The 23,214-nt window shown below is 37.1% G+C and overlaps 1 protein-coding gene across 2 annotated transcripts in view; it reads right to left on the bottom strand.

Moving 5' to 3' along the window:
- The window catches only part of LOC306850825 (putative E3 ubiquitin-protein ligase RNF144A-A), a 42,757-nt gene extending 19,598 nt beyond the window's left edge, over nucleotides 1-23,159 (bottom strand). Inside the window, exons 1-4 of one of the 2 annotated variants that reach the window (XM_079386735.1) lie at nucleotides 22,930-23,159; nucleotides 17,243-17,420; nucleotides 3,256-3,406; nucleotides 2,010-2,114 (exon numbers count right to left, since the gene is read on the bottom strand). In XM_079386735.1, coding sequence (XP_079242861.1) covers nucleotides 2,010-2,114; nucleotides 3,256-3,390 — 240 coding nt within the window. In that variant the 5' untranslated portion in view covers nucleotides 3,391-3,406; nucleotides 17,243-17,420; nucleotides 22,930-23,159. The remainder of the gene's footprint in view (nucleotides 1-2,009; nucleotides 2,115-3,255; nucleotides 3,407-17,242; nucleotides 17,421-22,929) is intronic. The other variant, XM_079386734.1, reaches the window with a different exon arrangement.
- Nucleotides 23,160-23,214: the final 55 nt, after the last annotated feature.

Genomic DNA, 23,214 nt, shown 5'->3' with positions numbered 1-23,214 from the left:
TCAGTTTTTCTTTTTACTTCAAGGAACCCTCATGGAAAAGGCTGATGCTAAAATTAAAGTCTCAGATTTACTTTTTTTTTTTTTTTTTTTTTAAATACAGGAATATATACACCACCATTTGAAAGTTTGGGGGGGTGGGGGTAAATTTTTTCAAATGTTTTTGAAAGAAGAGTCTTATGCTTACCAAAGCTGCATTTATTTGATCAAAATTAAGAGTAAAAATAGTAATATTGTGAAATATTATTCTAATTAAAAATATCTGTTTTCTATTTTTAAAATATAATTTATTCCTGTCATGGCAAAGCTAAATTTTCAGCATTCATTCCTCGAGGCCTCAGTGTCACGTGATCCTGCAGAAATCATTCTTTTAAGCTGATTTGCTGCTCAAGAAGCATTTATCATCATCATCATCATCATCATCAATGCTGAAAACTGTTGTGCTGCTTAATATTTTTGAGCAAACCACAACTGTTTTTTTTCATTATTGCAGTGGTTCCCAAACTGGGGGGCGCGCAAGGCTGAGGGATAGTGTACAGTCAGCAGATTATTTTGCAAAAGAAACCTCTGCAGGGTGAAGATTACACTGCGTAATTTTCCCGCTTATCATGTGGCCATTTGCCTGATAAGTAAATAATTGAACGCAAAATATCAATTTGACATTTTAATGACCTCCACATGACTCGCAGTAGGCTACCCGCTTGAGCGCTCAGTTATCAGCTGTATTAGTTGTGGCTGTATCAATAACAGACCACTAGATGGCGCTTGAAGAATCAGAGTTGTACTGCAGGGAGCCATGTACCGAAATTACCTAGAACAATATGTCCCAGGAATTTTTTCGCAGAAACTTTTTTCCCCCAGACCTGTTGCTGTCAGCGTTTCCATCACGGCCTAAAGTACCGAGAAGATTTGTGACGTAACGTTAGGTCTACGCGTGTTTCTCAATTCCAAGTACCCACATTTCGGACTTGCATCCTCGGTAGTTCGGACTTCACGAGACTCGGGAATGTGAATCCCGCGGATGGAACGGGTCAAGTCTGGTAATTCTGCAAAGAGCAACGTACTTGATAACGACAGTCAGCTCACCTCGGCTGCTGCAATTTTCCTCACTGTATTTACAGACGAAAATTCGTTTTCATTTAAACATATTAATAGCTGCAGAAATGTAGTTCAGGGAACATACACAGCCTACATTACAATGAAACAAAATATTATATCAAACATAGTCATGTTTTCATTTTAACATATCAATAGAGCAATAGAATAAAGACCAAAGATTACGTGTTAGATTTACCCAAAACAAATTTTATCTTACGTTTAAACACTACAGAGACATCAGAGCCAGCGGCAAATGTCCCAAGGACTATGCGAGGTTATGCTCCTCTCATCGACAAATGCATGACAATAAACTGATGTCCCGTTCTATTTCTGACGAACTCCAGCGCTCTGTCACAAAGGACAATTTCAAATATTCATAAGAGAATCATGAAAAAAATGTGTTTCCTCAAAAAATATTAAGCAGCACAAATGTTTACAACATTGACAATAATCAGAAATTACTGAGCAGCAAATGAGCATATATGAAGACCGGCGTATTGATGCTGAAAATTCAGCTTTGATCACAGGAATAAAGTATGCTAGCCTATATGTTAAAACATTCAAATAGATATTTTAAATTGACAATGTCACAATATTGCAGTGTTTACTGTTTTTTTTTTTAACAAATAAATATATCCTTGGTTAGCATAAGAGACTTTCCAAAAAAAAAAAAAAAAAAAGTGTTGGGAGGGCCACAAAAGTTTGGGAACCACTGCATTACTGTATGATGAACAGAAAGTTCAAAAGAACAGCATTTATTTGAATAGAAATATTCTGTAACAATGTAGAAGTTAACTGTCACTTTTGACCAATGAAATTAACGCTTCCTTGCTAAATGCATTGATTTCTTTAAAAAAAAAAATATATATGATTCATGACCCACTCTTAAGAACAGTAGTGTATGTTGACAGTACCTCATTTTCTTGTAAATGTCCACGTTTTGGACAGGCTGAGTCTGGACAGCTGATGGCCGTTTCAAAGCCCTCTTTGATGAGAAGTTCCACATACTGCTTCAGGCACTTTAAAACGACAATAAGACATTAAAAATCAGTTAATTAAAAAGAAAATATAGAAAAATATATTATGTGAAAACAAATTCTGCTTTTAACGTCTTGTTTAAATTGCTCAATGTATCTGTCAGAGTTTCTACAGAAGCACTTGTAATGAACTGTTAACTTCCTCAAAACAATTACGTTGTGTAACATCTCAATTTAACGAAGATGCAGTCACTTGTCCAAGGCTAATTATCCTCCAGTGTTAGCAATTTGTGAACTCACTGCTTTAATAGGCTATGAATTTTTTTAATTTATTTTATGCTTCAGGAGAAATACTCATGTCATATTTTCCCCTCTCTCCCACTCTAAGAAAGAAATAACGAAATAAAGCAAGCAAGAAAGATACTAAATACTAAATATCAGATAAATAACATTTTGATCTGAACAGACTAACAAACTAAATGGATTTGAGCTTCAGGAATGTTTGGTAAGGGAAACTCTGAGGGAGATGTTTCCATAAACATGCTTCTCTTAAGACACAAAGGCAGTTTTGTTTCAAGTGAGCTCAGACACAACCAAGACAAGGCCTCTTAGAATCAGATGAGGAGATGTTTTCCCTTTACCCTACTCTAGAAGCTTCCTTTCCCCAAATGTTGCTTGCAGCCACAAGACATAAATAAAACTGGTCTCAGATTAGTGTAAAAACACAGCAAAGGGAAACTGCTCCCAGAACAGAAAACCTCAGAGGGTTGAAGACTCAAATATTTAATACTGGACTGTGAATCACATTTCTGAAACAAAAAACAATTAGGTCGACGTGTAGAGAATCTGTCTATAGCTGTGAACTCTGTGCATAAATATAGACATGTTTCAAAATGTCTGACGCTTATGTAAGAATTCCACTGATTTATTTTTAGATGTTCTGTTCCTCAGACAGCAGTCAAAAATTAAATAATTCAGAGAATTAATCTTCATTCTTAAAATAAGGCTTATCTTATCTTAAAATGACACACACACACACACACACACACACACACACACATTCAACTTATTTATTTTATCTACTTTGATTTGATAAATAAAATAAAACAAAATACAATACAATAAAATAGCCATCCCTTGAAATCTGTTTTTCATCCCTGAAATCATGTTAGGTGCTACTTACCAGGGTGCAGAAAACGCATTTGCATTGGGTAATGGTGGTCATTTGCTCCAAGGGAAACTCTCCAAGACAAAGTTTACAGGACACCAGCGGGTCCAAGGCCAGATCCCACGTGGGTCGGTACCTAGCTGTGGTCATGATGCCTGCCACAGAGCTGAAAAACACAGAATGGCTGCCATTAGAGAAAGCCCGCACACTTTAATACACCTATACAACCAGCGCAAAGCTTTTAACCGCTGTCAATCTGAAGTGCCTACTGCAGCCACGATAAGTGCTTTTGTGATGCCCAGCGCTAATATCCATGGCATCACAAACACCAACCCTCTAAATGCACATTAAATTAGCCACATTTCGTTTAGTGAAGGTCTAGCAGATGCGGTGCTGAAAGGGTCAAATACATTTACCCCCATTTATATTATATAACTGAAGGCCTGGCCACGAAGTGCTTTTCTGAGATGCATTCGGGAGTCTAGTCTGACTGTAATGGAATGAAAAGTCGGGCCGGATAGACAGAGCAATTTTTCCTCTTCTGCTGCTGAATGAAAGATGACTTCACTGCGTGGTACTCCATAAATGAGAAGGTCAGGAGAGAGAAAGAGAGAGAAACAAAATTAAAAAAAATCATACTTTACTCTCTGCCTACGTCTCTCCTTTTCAGTTTTTCAGAGAGGGATATTTTTGGAAGTCTCGACTATGAGACACTTCCATTTTCTCATGCTGAAGTGGGCTGTTTTGCACAGAGAGACTCGTGTCTTAAGTGTATACAGGAAGTGCCTGTGAGGACATCAACACTCTGCCTCGGCTGCTAGGCAATGGGGGAATGGGAACGAGGCAGAGACGCTTCTGCCGGTGGCGGTATGTGTATTTAAGGCAGGTGCTGTTCTGCACTTGTGGCAGGATGTCAGGTATCTTGTGCTGAGAATCACCCAGGATGCTTTTAAACATTGCAGACAGTGCTGTACAGAGTGGTGTGGTGTAGTGGTTAAGGTTTGTGCTATTTACCGTAAAGCACTAACTGTAACACCAGGTTATGCAGATCCTGTTAATGGCACAGTTCTACTGCATGAAATTCCCCTAAAAACAAATTCAATCACCCGAGTTGCATTCGGATGAAGATTTCTACTTTTTTTGATGGAAATGTGCCACGGTTCTGTGCTAGTTGGTTGTCAGAGCATAAAGAGTGCAATAGTTGGGTTCCAGATGTAAAATCCCATTCATTTTCTACATATGGGAATTTATCCCTATTACTTCTGAACTTTTAAGAACAGGAGTGAGAGCTACAAGGTTGTTTATCAATAGTAAATGCTTTTGTTTAAGCCATCAGCCCCTATTTAACCTTATTTTTTAATCATCACTTGTAAAAGCGAGAATACTGGTGAGAAACTACATTACCCATATACATTTTCAACACTGATGGGTAATGTAGTTTCTCACCAGTATTATCTTTAAAACTACTGTAGTTCTGGTCCCACTTTATATTAGGTGGCCTTAACCTAACTACTATGAACTTACATCAAAAATAAGTACAATGTACTCATTGAGTTCATATTACATTGCACTTTTGCTGCTGTTGAGTAGTCAGACCTGTTCATTAGAAGGGGGTGTCCCAATACTTTTGTCTATATAGTGTATGTACACAATAATTGCATTGTAAATTATTAATTTTAATGTAAGTAGAGTAGCAGTTAAGGCCACTTAATATAAAGTGGGTCCGTAGTTCTTTCTCTCATAAAATTCGTTAAGTACACATTCTTGTCGATTTACAAATACTTGTTTTACTTCAAAGTTCGTAATATTGTGATTCACCTCACAGATTGATTGTTTGGGTTATAACTCTTAAGAATTTCTTTAAGGCCTAAGGGACAAATTCATAGGCAAAATACTTTAGGAAAGTGGGCGTGCATTGTTGCAGTCTTTTAGCGGATTGCTATGCAGTTGCTATGGAGTTTTAGGTGGTTGTTAAGCTACTCTATAAGGTTATATCGTAAACTCTATGAAAAGTACAAAAAGTAAAAAATTGCACAATAAGGTATATATAGATATCCATAACACAAGTGATGATACACAAAGTTTAATACTTTTCTTCAGCACTCACCTTAATAGGTTGCATACTGAGAGAAGAGGTTTTGCATAAGACAATCAAATGTTATTTGCTCCGAGAATAAGTACAGAATTTTAAAAAAATCCCCTTCGTGCTACAGAAGTGAAAGAGCTCTTAAGCTCTCATTCATCATTTCCATAAAAAGTCTTGGCTGTTTCCGCTTGATAAGTTTAACGGGATGAAGTATTGATGGCTTGATAATGCACCACTGCAGCCTCCTGTATCTCAAGAACAGAGATGCCAAAGAAAGCTGATTTTGCTGGTTGAGCTCAGAGGTCTTACATCACCCTCCCTTCAATCTGTCACAACCTGTCTTGCTCGTCCACATCCATCCATCTCTGACGCTCTCTCTCTCTCTGGCGTCCTCATCCACCTCTGAGCAGCACCTCACTCACTAGATCTCTCATGAAACAAATGGGAATTAGATATTTATGCTGGTTTTTGGCCTAGGAATCAAGGAAATTTGGCGAAGGAATCAGAAATGAAATTTTATGTTATTTTATTATGTGCACTATATATTCTTCTTCAAAAGCACTAAAAGAATCTTTAATGGAATTGTGTTGAATTAGAACTAGAATTATTAATTCCAAGCAATCCCCATCCTATTTCACACACCCTCTACATCAATCATCAAGGTCTGCAGAGACAAATATTCTGTGAGAAAAGGTGGTGCATGGGAAAGTTCAGAGCTGCACTACTCAGAAAACAATTATCACTTTCCAACACAGAAACAATAACCAGGAAAAACACAAGTAATCCACAACAAGGCAGCCTTTATAGAAAATAAAGCCATGTTGCAACTTGCATTAAGGGATAGTTCACACAAAACTGACAATTCTGTCATGATTTACTCACCCATGTATCAATGGAAGAGAAAATTCGATATTTTGAAAGTGCTTTTTTCATCCATACAATGAAAGTCAGTAGGGTCTAGACTTGTTTGGGACTCCATTGACTTTCACTGCATAAGACAATCTTCACAATATCTTCTTCTGAGAGAAGAAAAAAAGTCATACAGGATTGAGACGAAATGAGGGTGAGTAAATCAAGACTACTCATGACTCCTGGATTTAATGGTCCATCTACAGTAGCTGTTACATTATATGCAATGTAAACACATCCATGTTCAAGTGAACCAGACTGATTATTCAGGGTTTCCCTAAGACCAAATTAGACATCCCATTGACTCAACGGTTTTGAAAATACATAGTTTTGTACATAATAGTTACCACATTGTGGTTACCATCATAAGCCTGTGGTAACTTTCCAAAATAATAAATTAAATACAAATCTTCTTATACTTTCTAAAGGAAATGTCTTATTCATCTAAGCATCAATACCTATAGTATTTTGGCTGAGAGTATTATTTCCATGACATCTGCTGTTTCTCAGATGGTCACAAACATACTAGTAAATAGTAAGTCTATTACCTTATCTTCTTCCATACAGTTCTTTTCCTTCTTTAGATGTTCAGATATGAAATAGGTGCAGAAGGTGGAACCTCTCAAAGGTGCTGGTCTTGAAGTCTCCCCTCCATTATTTATTCTCAGAGAGAAATGGGTCAGTCTCACAATGAAAGCTGAGAAGTACAGATGCCTGAATATTTCAAGATATGGATGTCTCAGTCCTAACCGCCACAAACATGAACACAATGTTCCCTTACTCAATTTTATCTGACATATGGGTACTACTTAATCATTACTGAAAAGAGCAGAAGCATTTACCTGCCCTATGGGCTCAGTTCGTCCTCATTTATCATAATTGTGATAACATAAAAGCATCATATTTCACAATCAACCACTGTGTTGCAATACTGTAGGGTTTCATAACACTGTCAGACAATAATTGCATAAAGGAGACCAGTCGGATGCCAAAAACACAACAGACCGGGATGAGAACAGATATAATTTTTGCTTTTCCCACATTATAATATTGAAGAATGAACCGACGGGGAATATATGATTACACTGAAAAATAAGGCTATGCCCAGAAAACAGGCCTACGTATTGACATCACAACTTGATCTTTGTAGAAGCTCTGTAAGTCCAATGTGGCTTTTCAAATGTTGCTGAGTGTCATTTCCTCCCACTGGATGTTGTTGTCATGACCTGAAAGTTTTCGATCTGGTAAGGTCAAACTGAACTCAACATTTTTTCCTCGCTCTGTTACTTTCGAAAAATCCAGCATATCATGAGCTTAACTATTTACTAACAATTTATGACGTGTATCACAAGTGTTTTGCTCAAAACATCTAAATTCACTAAATTCTATTTTTGAAGTTTTTTCCCCAATAGGTTTGATTATCAAAGTTCAATTATTTATTGCTAACAAAACAGCATTTTAATAAAAGACACCAATCTTCAATAAATAACCCAATTTTACTAATCCCTGAAATAATTTCTCCATTAAGTAATGTTCAATATAGCCTAATGCTGTGTTCACATCATGTCGGAATTACTGTAATTACAAGATGACAACTGCCAGATTCCACTCGAAACGGTTCACATCTTTCGACTCAGAATTATTAGTTTCTATGACAACAGAAACATATTTAATCACTAAATTAATTCATTAATTCTACGCTATATGCTCTTGCAAAATAATGAACAAAGAGATCGCACTAGATAAGCTAAAATGACGTGTAGAGATACCCATCTTTAGCTTTTGAGGCCGCTGTCATTTTTGTTAATTTTATGTGATGCTATGACAGTCAAATCAGAGCTTTACATGTTCATTTTAGAAAGGAACAGTTCCATAAACTCGAAATTATAAATTAAGGAACATGTCACAATAAATTGATGTGTGCCTATCGAATAGCCAATCAGATTTTAGAGTCTGAACTAATAATAACTTTAATAATGGCTTTTTGCTTTTTAGATCTATGAACATTAAAATTCTGGCCAACAGTCATCAGTAAATTACTCTTTTTTTTTTTTTTTTTTTTTATTATTTCTGTAAAGCTGCTTTGAAACAATGTGCACTGTGAAAAGTGCTACATATAACCGAAATTGAATAAAAATGAACCGTTTACAAGCTATAGTTGATAAAATAGATCTAAATAGACGCAAAAATTAAACACTAAAAATTCAAATTAATCAACTGCATCACAAAATTTCAATGTAGAGCATGATTGGATTCTGAAAAGGTTTTGATGTAAAATGTGGGGATATCCCTGAATGGAGGAGCCCCCGGTTTTCTTCTAGCTGCACTGGTCTCTGACTGCAGGCTGTGTGTGCACCCCCTGAGGTGGGATGTCAGCACTGAGTCGCTCTTTCTGTGAAGGTCATTCCTGGTTTCCTGTCAAAAACTATAACCTCATTAAACAGCCACATTACAAAGTGAATGCCAAAGTAGCATACAACAAATGTCTATACAGGTTTTAGAAAGTGAGAAAATAAGATGATTTTAACAAAAGTTAAAACAAAAAAACAAACAAAAACTCAGCCTAAAATGATCCATTTTAGAGGCTGTCTCACTTCAAGGGAGAGTTCACCCAAAAATGAAAATTCTGTCATTAATTTCTCACCCTCATGTTGTCCCAAATCCATAAGACCTTCGAGTAAACTAACCCTAAAAGATTTTAAAACACTAGGCATAATCATACACATGGCGACTTTGTAAATAGCTACAGAAGAAAAACTGGGCATTATACAATGAACAACTGAGGTGCTTTGAAAATATTATCCATATAAAACTGTCATTTACAGACAAAGCATTATGAAATAGTTTGCCTCACAAAAACAGAAGTTCATTCGTAAACTCATTATATTGTGCACAATTTACAAAATAATCTGTAGTCAAATGCTCTGAACAAACATAATCCTAAATATGAATCTCCATTACAAAATAAACCATTCAGTTGTTCCTAACACTGGGGGGTCCTTCTGAAGACTGTACAGATCAGAAATGGCAAAGCAAACTTTTTTTTTACTCTTCTAAGTGTAGACAGCATCACTGATTATATATATACACTATATCACATGCCACATGCAAATGTACTTGACTCTGATTCTTGACAAGATTTACATGGAAGACAAAAAACTAGTGCATAAATCTAAAAACTTCAAGTGGCCATGACCCTGTGCGGGCAAACACTGCTGTAATGTCAAAGTGAGACACAGGCACGCATGTGTAACTCTTCCCTCACCGTTTGTTTGCCCTTGCCAACTGACCCACATTTATCACCCAAAGCGATTGAGTGCTCTTTTATTTTTGGCTCCATCTTTATAAACTTTGGGATCCCAGAGGTGAAACATTCCCAGTGAGCAGCCAGGGACTTATCTTCAGCTCCCAGTAGTGAAATCAAAACTGAAATCTATAACAGGCTGCTTTACTGAACTGATACATCAAGCGATCATCCTCCACTTCATTCATCAAGGCTTATTTTGTAGTTCAGTGACTCAGACAAGGCTACAATAACAACCCTGCATGAAAACATGGGCCAATGCCGGCCTTCAACCCGGGAATGCGTCATTAATGACACCAACGGTCTCTTCTCTAAAGAAGTTTCCTTGAATGTCATGGGCTAGATTAATATTCAGCACTTCCAAAAGACTAGTCTAAATAAGAAGGCTATGTTTTTGAGAACTCCAGATTAAAGCATATGACTTAAGCCCGATTCAGACGGTAATTGTTTCTCATACGGACGTCTGTAAAAATAAATTTACATATCACCTCAGTGATAAAACTCATGGATTCGGATGGCAATTTAATCATAGTGGAGAAGCGAGTTCGAGCTCATGTGGCCAGTTACATAATTGTCTGCTGTAAATGAAATGAATTATATTTACAAATGTATTCTTATTGTGTAAAATGTATTTTAATTATTCCAAGCATATTTTATAATATATAATCCTATTTATTATTTGATTTAAATCTCCCGTTTAAAAATAGGAAAATAGACACACTAGTCGCATATAATTATAAACGATATAATTATGTATATATTTGTTTATAATACACATTTTGAAACTGAATTGCATACCTGCTGCTGCCATAATAAAGACCCATTTTGAACGTTTACGTGCTTTTCTTCTCTTTCTGCTCCCACTTGCTGTGGTGGAGCAGTTATGAAGTATTGTTCGTTTATACTTTCCAGCATTTCAGAAATAAATATGTGTGCAAATTACACCGAAGTACAACGCTTACCTTACAGTGTTCGGGAGTGCTCAACAAGGATTTAAACACTGAATTTTCGTAAACTCAGAGATGTGGATTCGGACGGCAATTAAATTACCACACGACCTTGGTGTTTGTCAAAAAAAACAGTAGGTAATTCGGCCAGGGATTTTTATGGGGGTGGTGAGAGATAAACGCTGACATTCTGGATTCGGCGGCAATTAAATAACCGACTACCCCCTGTAAATAGTGAAAATCAATTATGTCCCCATGAGAAACAATTAATGTCCAAATAGGGCTTAAATCAGTTCATTTCTAACTACGTTTACAGAGATGGTATCCTTTATGGAAAGAAGCACAACTAGCCCAAATCCAGCTAAATACATGTAGTAGCTGGCTTTACATTTTGTACTAGCCTGCCCAAATGAGTTCAGGTGGTTGATCAACTGAACCACCATTAACTATTGACCTAGTAATAGAAACAAGTCAAGATGGTCAGTTAATCATCCAACAACTGTCTAGTCAATTAGTGAAGTCTAGGGGTGGGCGATATGACCAAAATCTTATCACGATATGAGTAATTTTATTTTGCGGTAACAGGAATGACAGATGGCGGGAATTTTAGACTGCTGTCATGCGTTTTCTTTCTCAGCTATTTGCTTTCACGTAAGACATTACTGTTTAGGAGGATACTTGCAAAGACAGGCATTTTGAAAACATACAAGTGTGGGTATTTAACCATTCAAGGCCTATAAAGCGTTTGAAATTGCATTTCAACAGCTTCCAACAGCTTTGCATATTCACCTTCCAAAGTTCACCTCTGAAATATTCAATCCGTTTAAAAATACAATGTATAACTTTCAAGGGCTGCACGATAAATCAAAATGAAATCATGATTAGACAGAAGATGAGATTGTCATGCATATCTTTCAGTGAAGCACAGTTCTGTGATCAGTAGAAAATCCCCATCCAGGGCGCTGATAGAAGCCACATCATCTCACAGAAGGATTTATTTCAAACACTCGACTGACATTATGAAGTGACATTATGAGAAACATGTTATTAAATGTGGCATTTTCACATGCTTTCAGATGGAGCAGCATTTACTACACAGAGCTGTAGTTCACTGAGAAGCTACGCAAACAGCTGTCATTATCGCAAACGATTTCTTAATCATTCAATATTGTCTGCGATTGTTTTGCATAGCTTGTCCGTGAACAACGGTTCTGTGTAGTAAATGCTGCTCCATCTGAAAGCAGGTGATGGAGATTTACTACTAATCACAGAACCGGCTTTACTGACAAGATGGGCATGACAATCTCTTTTGATTAATAGTGCAGCCCTAATCGCGCCCACCCCTAGTGAAGTGAATATCCATGCACTGGGGGAAACGGGGGAATTTCTGTTGTTTTTTGTCCTGCCACAAACCCCAAAAAGCTTCTTATCTAAACAACCCATTACAAATACGTCAGATCGAGGTCAAGTGAACCCAAAACTAGTGATCGACCGATATTGATTTTTTATAACCGATACCAATTATTTGCATGTCTATGTGCCCGATAACCGATATGCAGAACCGATATTTATTTACTGTTATAAAGTAAATAAATGACTGCGTGATGTAAGTACTTCACTTTGGTTTTTCCTCCTTTCAGTCATCTTAAAAAATGTTTTGAGAATTAGCAGTCTTTCATGCAGGGCTCTAGACTCATTCTTCCCACTGATCTCACTTTTGCGCACGAGTACATAATTTGGTTGCAATTTGTTTTTTGTTTTTGCTACAACATTTGATTAATCAATGCATGCTGATGAACTTTTATCATAGTTTATAGTTATATGGTAACGAAAGTTTTCAACATTCAACTCGTTCTTTTTCATCTGTATTATTTGTGATTTAAATTGTGATCAGGAATTCCTTTTTTCGTGCGCTTTTTACTTTCAAATTTGCGATCTTGGTGTCACATTTTACAAGAAAAGATCATTGTCTGTTTTGCTTATCTATACACCTTTAACTTTTTAAGACTAAAACAAAAGATGGATTCATTGTTATTCTTAATTAAAAAGCGCAACAACAATAAAACAGTACGTTGACAATGACAAACTCTTACATAACATTTATCAACAAAAACAAATAAGAGGAGGCATGGCATAGGACAGACCACATGCTGTACTATATACCTAGTATATTACAGAATGTTTAGCAAACTCTGAGGAAGCAAATAAATATTAATATTTTTTTAATTAAGGAAAGCCTCCATAGCATAACCTGAGGTAAACAGCAAAGATAACAAGCTTCTCAAAACGAAAACAAAAAGAAAAGTAAAACTAAACTGGCTGTAGCTGACAGGACTTGCATGTTTTTTCTACAAGAATACCACCACGTTCACCTTCTCTGGTTTAAGAAGCGGTCTTTTACTTTAGTTTGAAAACAAATCCATCCGTTGCGCTCCATCCGCGACGCGCACCTTCACGCTCGTGCTGACTCGGCGAGTATAAACCAGGCTCTACCCACTAAGCGCTCGCGCTGAAAGCACCTCTCTTCACGTGATCAGTGAAATCTGACTCCTGCTATAATGTGCTGCGGCTGGCAGCGCGCGCTGTATGAAGCAGACGCTTTGGAGCAGCGCAGACCATGCACTCGTACAAATGCGACCACGTCAAATTTTAACTCGCAAACAATTACCATTTTGGTCGCAGTCTAGAGCCCTGTCATGTTCAATTTAATCTTCGTATTACAACAATAAAAAACATTTTATTTATAAAAAGCTTTAGCAGCAACACTAATATTAGCAGTAAGCAAAATGAACATAGAAAGTCTAATGTTTTCAAATGGAGAAAATAAAGGAAAGGAGTCATATCAACATTTTTAACTACAGTTTTAGTAGGTTTATAAGCTGTTTAATAGGATAAAGAGTGAAGAATAATTCACTGGATAATGTTAATTCACGGAATAATATTCTCTGGAATATTGGAATATAACACGCATTGTATTTTATTGCATTTCTCAACTGGCATGCTCTAAATTATGCTGCTGACAGCGCAGTTTATCTATGCCTTTACACAGAACTATAGGCTACTCAAACTGCGATCGATCGCGGAGATAATAAATAATTAATTTCCATAGAGTTGTATTAATTTAGATGTTTATAAACAAAATAATGGTTATATAGTAAGTGTTAATACAATTTAGGGTGCTTCAAAAAAGTGAATCTTGTTAAAAGTTACATGCAGTGGCCGTGCTGAGCATTTCTTGAGCATCAACCGCTGAGTGAACTGCAATAGGAAAGCGGCTTCACGAGACTAATGATGAGCATATAGACAACAGAGAGAGAATTACATTCAATGCTTTTCTTTCCAACATGCAATCATTCATGGCTGTATTATTTAATTCATGCAAAGTTACGTCTTTATTGGGAGAGGACTTGACGGATTATCTATGTGACTCCGACTTCACGAGACTAATAGACCACAGAGAGAATTAAATTCAGCGCTTTTATTTCCACCATGTGCTAATTCATGGCTGTGTTATTTCAGGCAAAGTTATAGCCTATCTTTATAGGGACAGGGCTTGACAGAGTATCTTATTTATCATATTTCTTAGAGCCAAGTTGCATTTAAACTATATATCAGGCATTTATGTAATACATCTAATTTGTGCATTAATGCCTGTAATATTAAATAGTTTACTAACTACAGCAAATCAAGTACCTGCACGCAGTTGCTGTCTCGTCTCCCCTCAGATGCGCTGCAATTGCGATCCTGCGCGCAATTCTGAAAACGTCCACAAGATGGCGGTGTTTATCGGGGAATCCGATATTACAAAACCGATATTCGATTATGGAAAAATGCTTAAATATCGGGAAAAATATCGGTAAATCGATATATCGGTCGATCTCTACCCAAAACCAGTTTATACAAGCTATACAAGCTTTCCAAAACAGATTATTTGATTACTCGTTTAGGCAACACACTGACTAGTCAAAAAAATAAAAAAATAAATACAAAATAAAAAAGTACTTTGTGCATCCCTACCAAAGACTATAGAATACCCAAGACATGTCACTCCTATAGTTTTGAATAGGGAAAAATGCAATGCTCAATATGGCCATTTAATCGCAGGAAGCCCCGCCTTCTGAATGAAAGAGCCAATCGCTAATCAGTAAAGTCAGCGCATCACTGCAGCTGCCGTTAGAAGTCCCAGTTGCTATAGAAACAGCCAGCGTTCTGAGACGTGCGCTTAGGACTGCGCATGCGCACTGGCTGATCTAGCCTGAAAAATACGCTTTTTATAATGCTATTTGAACAAAAGAAACAATATTTATGATACTGTTGTTATCAGATTTCTTTGGTGATTTCAAATAGGAAATCGTAAGCTTAGTGAACAGTATTGGAGAATTAGATGTTTCCCCATTCAAAAGAATAGGAGCTGCACTTGGATGCCCGAGAGTCATTTCAAAGATGGCTGCCGAGTGACATGACTTGTCTTAAAGAGACTTTGTCCCTACCTGGTAGACCAGGAGTGTCCAATCCGGATCTTGGAGGGCAAAGGTCCTGCAGAGAATAGCTCCAACCAGCTCCAACCAGCTCCAACACTACAGCCTTGAAGTCTGAAGATCTTGATTAGCTGGTTCAGGTGTGTTTAATTGGGGTTGGAGCTAAACTCCACAGGACAGTGGCCCTCCAGGAACAGGTTTGGACACCCCTGTGGTAGACAATCGTGGTTGACCTGATCAGAGATGGTAGACCTTGGTTCCAAAATCGGTGCCAAAATTGATTGACCAGCTACACCAACGTAACCTGGTATGACCTGGTTTCTACATCAGTATAAGATGGTGAACCAAGATGTGTGTGGATCACAGAGATGCAGTTTCAACATTTCAGACAAGTACTGACTTGGCAGGAAGACAGCAGAATCATGAGGATGCGATACAACAGCAGAATGAGCTCTCAGAGAGCCTGAAGGAGGAATATCTTGGAGAGCAAAGACAATCTGATTAAAGTTAAAGTATGTACTGTAAAGGTCAATCCTCCAGAATAAGGAGATTTCTCTAATGATCTGAGGTCATTCTGACTAGCGTCTCCAGATGGTGGAAAACATTTTCCAGTGTGACTAAAGCATACCATTATCTCCAAGGATGAATATGATTGCAGCAAAATTAAAACAGTGAGAAATTTAGTCTCTCTGTAGTGTGAAGACAAGGATTTAAAAATGACATCAGCTATGCCAGAACAAAACTAAATCAAAATATGAAGAGACATCTTTCTTCTCAGAAGCCTTGTGGCACACCATTTGTGCCTGAAAAATTAAGAGGATATGACAAGCATGCTGCTGAGTACTTATTTCTATTGACACGATCAGAGACTGAGAGCCTGAGGTTATGTATGAATTCCATCTGTTGTCACTCAAGGTACTGCTAATCAAAAAAAAATCTAATCAAAAGAAGAAAATAAATGAAAGTTTAAACAATTAAATTTAATACCGAGAACATTTTTATGTCAGAAAAAGTAAAGGATTTAGCCAACAATAAAATATAAGCCATTGATAAATATTTGCTTTTCATTTACAAAAGGTCTTTTAAACATTCAGACGCTTCTTTTCTTCACCGTTAGTTGGAAAACAAAGTTATGAAGTGTGCTATAGTTAAGCTCTGAATCACAGATGCTGAGGTCAGAACGTGCCCAAACTTCTCTTCTTCAGAAAACACACCCTCACTGGAACATACTTCATACGCAAACACCGCATTGTCTTGGCTTGACACTCCAGACACACACTTCTAGAAATCTCCTAGGTTTTGCTGAAACAGAAATGAGTATCTGAAAATAAAATAATTTTAACATCATTGTACAAAATCATAAGCAGGCACAAAATGTTCTGTGCCATATAAAATAACTGAACTACTGTTTAAAAATGTGTTTTTCTGTGCAGCTCAATAGATGAGTCAGGTTTCACTAGTTTGCTGAGGCAATCAAAGCTCTACTTAAACTCGTAAAATTGTGGCGGCAAGCCACAGCAGCTACCAAGCAGCTCCAAAATGGTGAGAAAATCTTCCTGTTTTAAAGTTGTTGAGAAAGGTAACTTTCAGATTAAGTTTATTATAGGAAATATAGTCACACTGTAAGATAAAAAGTCGCAAATGTGAGATATAAAATTGCAGTTCTGATAAGTAGTTACATTATGAGATAAAAAGTGTCAATTACGAGACATGAAGTCACAAATGTGAGATCTGAACCATCAATAAGAAATACATTGAGATATAAAGTCACAATTGTGTGTGATAATACCAATTAAGAGAAATAGTCGCAATTAAAGAAATGAGAAATGCAGACGAATTGTAAGATAGAAAGTCACACTTATGAGATAAAAACGTGCAATTATGAGAAATACTTGCAATAATGTAATATAACGTGAAGTTATGAGAAACTGAGAAAAATGGATGGAATATGGATGTCGCACTTGTGAAATATAGTCCTAATTATAGGGTATACAGTAGCAAATGAGATATAAAAATTAAGATACTGCATAAAGTCGCAATTGTGAGCTATTAAGTTGCAATTATGAGAAATAAAGTCTTAAATGATAGATATTAGATATTAAGTTGCAATTATGAGATTAAAAAAACAGTAATGACTAGTGGAATTTGGTGGTTCAAAAACACTGCATCATGTATGAACATACCATTTTCTTTGCATTGAACTGTTGCTTAATTATTGCTGCATCTACCATCATGGTGGTTCTGAAATTTGGATGATGTTGTGCAGTGCTGTACATACCGCTACAACGTGGCAACGCTCTGCAAGGTTTTGCAGCTCTCAATGCCTGATGAGTTCACACGTTGCCAATAAGCTACTAACATGCAAATGCCTCATTTTATCACCAGCCACATGTGGCAATGCTTGATGCTCCAGGGCAGGGGGAGCCGCCAGGTTGAGTGGGTACCGACTGTGAGAGCTGAATGAATAAAAAATTATACCCGTCACTCACTGCAGTTTAAAATCACATCAGACAAGCTTGCAGCAAGCTTGTTCAACAAAAGGCCAACCATCATACACAAAATTAACAGGTACTCATCATTTACCAATATTACTTTTAGATATTTTTCATATAATAAAAATGCAAATGTGTGTTGAACTATAGGCTAGTTGTCGCACACTACTGAAAGTAAAAACTGCAGATGATGTATCAGCTGTTGATTCAGATTCAGTAACCACACTGACAGATCCAAACTGACCACTTGACTTGTTTGAGTCTTTTGGTCTGACTCGCTTATATTATTTCATGAATCCAGTGTGTTCTTGGCACGGTCACTTTGGAAAATCATTTTGTGCATATGCAACTTTTATGCACGAGGCTACTGGGACTTATCCTCCAAAATATCTGACTCAATCAGATGTGAACCCAGCTGAGGTCACCTTCTGCCGTGAGCCAGCTAGTCTCTTGCCTGCATTACAGAGCTTTGAGTTAACTGCTTTCTCATCCACAGCTGGAGGGCAGCAACAATGTGGCTTTTGATATAATTGATAGGAATGATGACTGACTAATAGAGAAAGCATGGTATGTTATTAAGAGACTGCATTTAGGAAATACTCCAAAATTTCAAAAAAATCCTCACCATCTTGAGTGATAATGGCAATATAAATTGGAATCAGGAGGTATTCAGAGAATTCGATATGGAATCTTGAAGTAAATAATAGCCTATATGATTGGAAAAGTTCATTGTCAACCATTATGTTTTAGTTGGTATGGCAAAAACAAAATCCTGAGTTAAATTGTCTGTTGTCATACTGCCTCTCGTAATTAAATTGCAAAATGGTCCTTGTATCTCAATCCTCACCTGCTTCCAAATGCTGGCCATAACTTAACAGCTTTAAGAGCTCTGTAATGCATTTAGTGCATTGGATGTATGTGTGTGGGGCTTAGAAGGTCAAACAAGGCCATATTAAGGTTAAAAATATAGTATGCTTGTCTGTGAAGCTCACCTACAGGTTAGAACACATTAGCGAAGCTAGTAAATGTCTTCATGGATTTCCTGTAAAAATTCAAGACAAAATTGCGGTCAGTTCCCAAGTCAGTTGGATTAAAAGGGATGACTAGGAAGAGTTATTAAATAATTAATACAGCCAGGTCAAGCTATTCAGCGTTCTTTGTTATTGAAGCGGTACATCTTATTGTTTTAGGAACAGATGTTACTAACAACACAAATCAGAGTGTTATGGCAGCACGATTAATTGATTTTAACTGTGATCACGACTTCTGCTTCTTTTGAGTTAAGCATAATTAAGCATAAACTCCTACGATACAGGCCTATTGGTTATTTATCCTGAAAAAAAAAAAATTCTTATATGATGTTTCTGTTAAATATTGGTAACAAGCCTCCATGAGCGTTCATGCTTGGTGTTCCCAGATGTTAGGAGCTTTTTTTCTCTCATTTTCTGATTAGTGCTTTACTTAGTTTTCATAACCTGGCAGCCCTCTCTGTGCTTAATAAAGAGCTGATGATCTGAAAACACAAGATCTTTTTGTTGTTTAATAGAAAAACCCTCCATAATTTGGATTTATTAAAATTAATATTAGGCATTTTATGGTTTTAACTTTTGAGAAAAGCTTGTTAAAGCTTTGCCAGTTTTCAGAATGTAGAGAGTGTATTAATGTGTGATGAATATAATAAACATAGGAAACTAAATGAGGTAAAATAAACTCTGCTTATGAGTTCATATTCTCTGGATTTCTGGTTGTGAGAAAGTGTCAAAAATATTCTAAACAGAAATTGTGATTATTAGTTATGTGATTATCATTTTAAGCATTATAGTCCAGCCCTGGAGTAAGCCTCTGATTAGTGCTTTTTAACACCATGGACACAATTGGTCTTCTTGAACAGGATTCACAGTCTAGAACCAAACATTAAACTAGCTTTTAACCTGCCTGACACATTTAAGCTAATATTTGATAAGCAAAACAGTATGTTTGCATGCTCATTATCCTATTCTTGAGATAACGGTTGTACTTGCTGCTCTTGCGTTTGGGTCACCACAACCTTTGACTGAACTGAAGCATCTGTGAGCTGCTATAAACAACTGAAATAAAGGCTATCAGAAAAAAGTATATATTTTTTTTGCCCTTTCAAGCCATAATTTTGATTTAACTTTCTGATGGACGAATATTAAAGGTTATACTTCAGAATGTCTATTTATGGTAAGGAAAGACAAGTGGCCTAATTTGGGAGTGTCTTTTTTGACTGTTATGTGTAACGCAATTATCTAATCTCTGCTCTACTGTGCATTTCGGGTGAAACTGCATAACCGTGTCACATACAGCACACAGGTCAATAATGTTATTGATTTAGTACATATACAGTGGTGTGAAAAAGGCTCCCTTCCCAGGAGTGGCTGGCCGACCAAAATTACCCCAAGAGCGCAGAGACGACTCATCCAAGAGGTCACAAAAGACCCCACAACAACATCTAAAGAACTGCAGGCCTCACTTGCCTCCGTTAAGGTCAGTGTTCATGACTCCACGATAAGAAAGAGACTGGGCAAAAATGGCCTGCATGGCAGAGTTCAAAGACGAAAACTGCTGCTGAGCAAAAAGAACATAAAGGCTCGTCTCAGTTTTGCCAGAAAACATCTTGATGATCCCCAAGACTTTTGGGAAAATACTCTGTGGACTGACGAGACAAAAGTTGAACTTTCTGGAAGGTGTGTGTCCCAGTTACATATGGCGTAAAAGTAACACAGCATTTCAGAAAAAGAACATCATACCAACAGTAAAATATGGTGGTGGTCGTGTGATGGTCTGGGGCTGTTTTGCTCCTTCAGGACCTGGAAGACTTGCTGTGATAAATGGAACCATGAATTCAGCTGTCTACCAAAAAATCCTGAAGGACAATGTCCGGCCATCTGTTCGTGACCTCAAGCTGAAGCGAACTTGGGTTCTGCAGCAGGACAATGATCCAAAACTCACCAGCAAATCCACCTCTGAATGGCTGAAGAAAAACAAAATGAAGACTTTGGAGTGGCCTAGTCAAAGTCCTGACCTGAATCCTATTGAGATGCTGTGGCATGACCTTAAAAAGGCGGTTCATGCTCGAAAACCCTCCAATTTGGCTGAATTACAACAATTCTGCCAAGATGAGTGGGCCAAAATTCCTCCATAGCGCTGTAACAGACTCATTGCAAGTTATCGCAAACGCTTGATTGCAGTTGTTGCTGCTAAGTGTGGTCCAACCAGTTATTAGGTTTAGGGGGCAAGTACTTTTTCACACAGGGCCATGTGGGTTTGGATTTTGTTTCCCCTTCACAATAAAAAGTGTTTACTTGTGTTATCTTTGATTAATATTTAAATTTGTTTGACGATCTGAAACATTAAAGTGTGACAAACAAAAAATCAAAAATCAAGAAGGGGGCCAACACTTTTTGACACCACTGTATATATAAGTGTAGACAACTGTTATACAGTCAAGGCTAAAATGCAGAATGTTAGATGGAGGACAAAGAGTTGGATGTAAATGCTTCAAATACACAGTCAAATCCAACCCTAGATAACACTCATCAGATAAGAACTCTCCTCTAATGTAAACAGACCGCTGTTATCCCATTTACAAACCCTTCTGTAAAGTGTATTAAGGTGGAGGGGGGAAATAAAATAGAATTTAAATAACCCTAATATTGTGGTTTAAAATGTAAAAAAAAAAAAATACATTGATTAAAGTTTTAGAAATTCAATTGATCTATAGCATACGTTTTGATGATTGAAATTAATTAAACCATTAATACCACATCCAGAAAAATTAAAACGGAAAATGCAGAATCATAGTAACCCATCTAAATGATGCTTTTGATCCAGTACACTAAATGAATGCTGGGTGTTGAGTAAATACCAGAGGGACTGCAGTATGATATGTAAACACGGGCAGTTAGCAACATGTGGTGTGTCAAACCTTCGCAGCCACTATGAGGACCGATGAGAGTGAAGAGTTTTTCTTGGACACTGACTATAATTATTACGATAAACCCTTTTTCCAAACAGCACAATCTATCTTGACCACAGAAAAAAAAAAAAAACATTACAACGTAACAGCTCGGCAACTCGTTTAGAATTCTAAGTTTCCTATTTTTAAATATGTTTTTTCCTCGGTCACTCCCGCGCTTACGATATTTATGACTCCACATGAAAAGAACATAAAACACAGCAGGTTTAAAATTCATGATTATAACGATAGACTGGATGTAATTTATGTTGTAGGACAAAACGTAAATGTTAACCATAGGCCTTATTTTATAAAACTGCTATAAAAATCCACAGGAAATTCCCAAGGGAACCCACAGCTTGAAAATTCTCTTCCAGGTTGTAGAAATGCAAACTTATTTCTATAAGGCTAGTAATTAATCAATTAGTCGAATCCAATAAACTAAACACTTTAACAATTAAAGTGGGGTGGATTCAAACTGAAATAACCTCACATATCAGGTTCAGAACAGATCAGTTGCCATATTTAATATGGCGGGGAAAAAAAGAAAATTAGACTCATGACACGAAGAAATTATGCTATTATCCTTTTTTGCATATGATTAATCAGTTTGTTTTAAAAACCATATATTCATGGTTGTCTCTCACTTTATTGCAATACATTCCAAACAACTATCAAAGCTATTTACACCTTTACACAGAACCTTTACCTTGAGATGTCAACAGATGCACTGAGAAGATGCAGTTTGGTCGACCTAGTGAAGGGTCTGCAAATACTACCCCCCCCAATAAAAGCATGGAAAATATAACTCAAAGCTACTACTGTTTTTCAATGGAGTGTTCATCCAGGGTTCTTGACAAAACTTAACAAGCTACTATCGAACTAAGCAATCTTACAGAAGACCCCTACAGAACACCATCACCTGAACTGGAGCACATCCACCCATTAAACAGCAGAATAAGGCATTTCATATGAATATTTGCATCGTCTGACAGGACGGGCCAAGGGTCCCATGATCCCAAGATCCCAAAACAGAGTGTGCTGCCTACACAGAAAGCTTTTTTTGAGCATTACAGACACGTGAGATGGCCATGACGCCCAAAAACGCTGTCTAGGTAGGCAGCACACTAGGTTTTGATAGCCAGCTCATCTGAATGTGACAGTAACCAACCTATGGACATATAATAAACAGCCATCTTAGGCATCAATCGGGTAAACAAATCTATATGAGAGCTGCATATCCAGGAAGAAAGTGAAGTTTCGCCGTTATAGCTAAATGTAGATCATAAAGCATTGCCAAAAAATAAAACAGAGATTTTGTGACAAATATTGACCTGCTGAAATAGACATTCGGCTTTAAAACGATGAACGCTGCACAAATCCTACTGCATTACTGAAAGTCAATATAGTGTCGTACACTGTGGATAAAAAAACCCTTTTAGTTTAAACCCAACACATTCATCATAGCCATCTGTAATTGCACGGGCGTTTTACCTTCTGTCTTCATGTAGTTTTGCAGGCAGATATAAGAATCAGCTGGTCCGTCGGACGCGTTGTGAAGACGCCATTAGTCTGAGTGTTTCCTAGTGCTGTGCTGTACAGACAGCGGAGTCGGTGTCTATATATATATGCGTCTCTGAAGCGAAGGCGCAGCACTAGCGTCCTCTGTTGGGTGCAACACAAATTATTATGGTGCTCTTGAAAACAGACTTTGGGACAGCTCCAAATGTTATATAACAGTTTTTGGGAGCTGTTGGGGTAACATTACCTTACGTGAGT

Source organism: Barbus barbus (genome assembly GCF_936440315.1).
Source record: "Barbus barbus genome assembly, chromosome: 30".
Classification (NCBI taxonomy): Eukaryota; Metazoa; Chordata; class Actinopteri; order Cypriniformes; family Cyprinidae; genus Barbus; species Barbus barbus.
The sequence above is the reverse complement of the archived record's forward strand: the minus strand, read 5'-3'. Positions and strand labels throughout refer to the sequence as shown.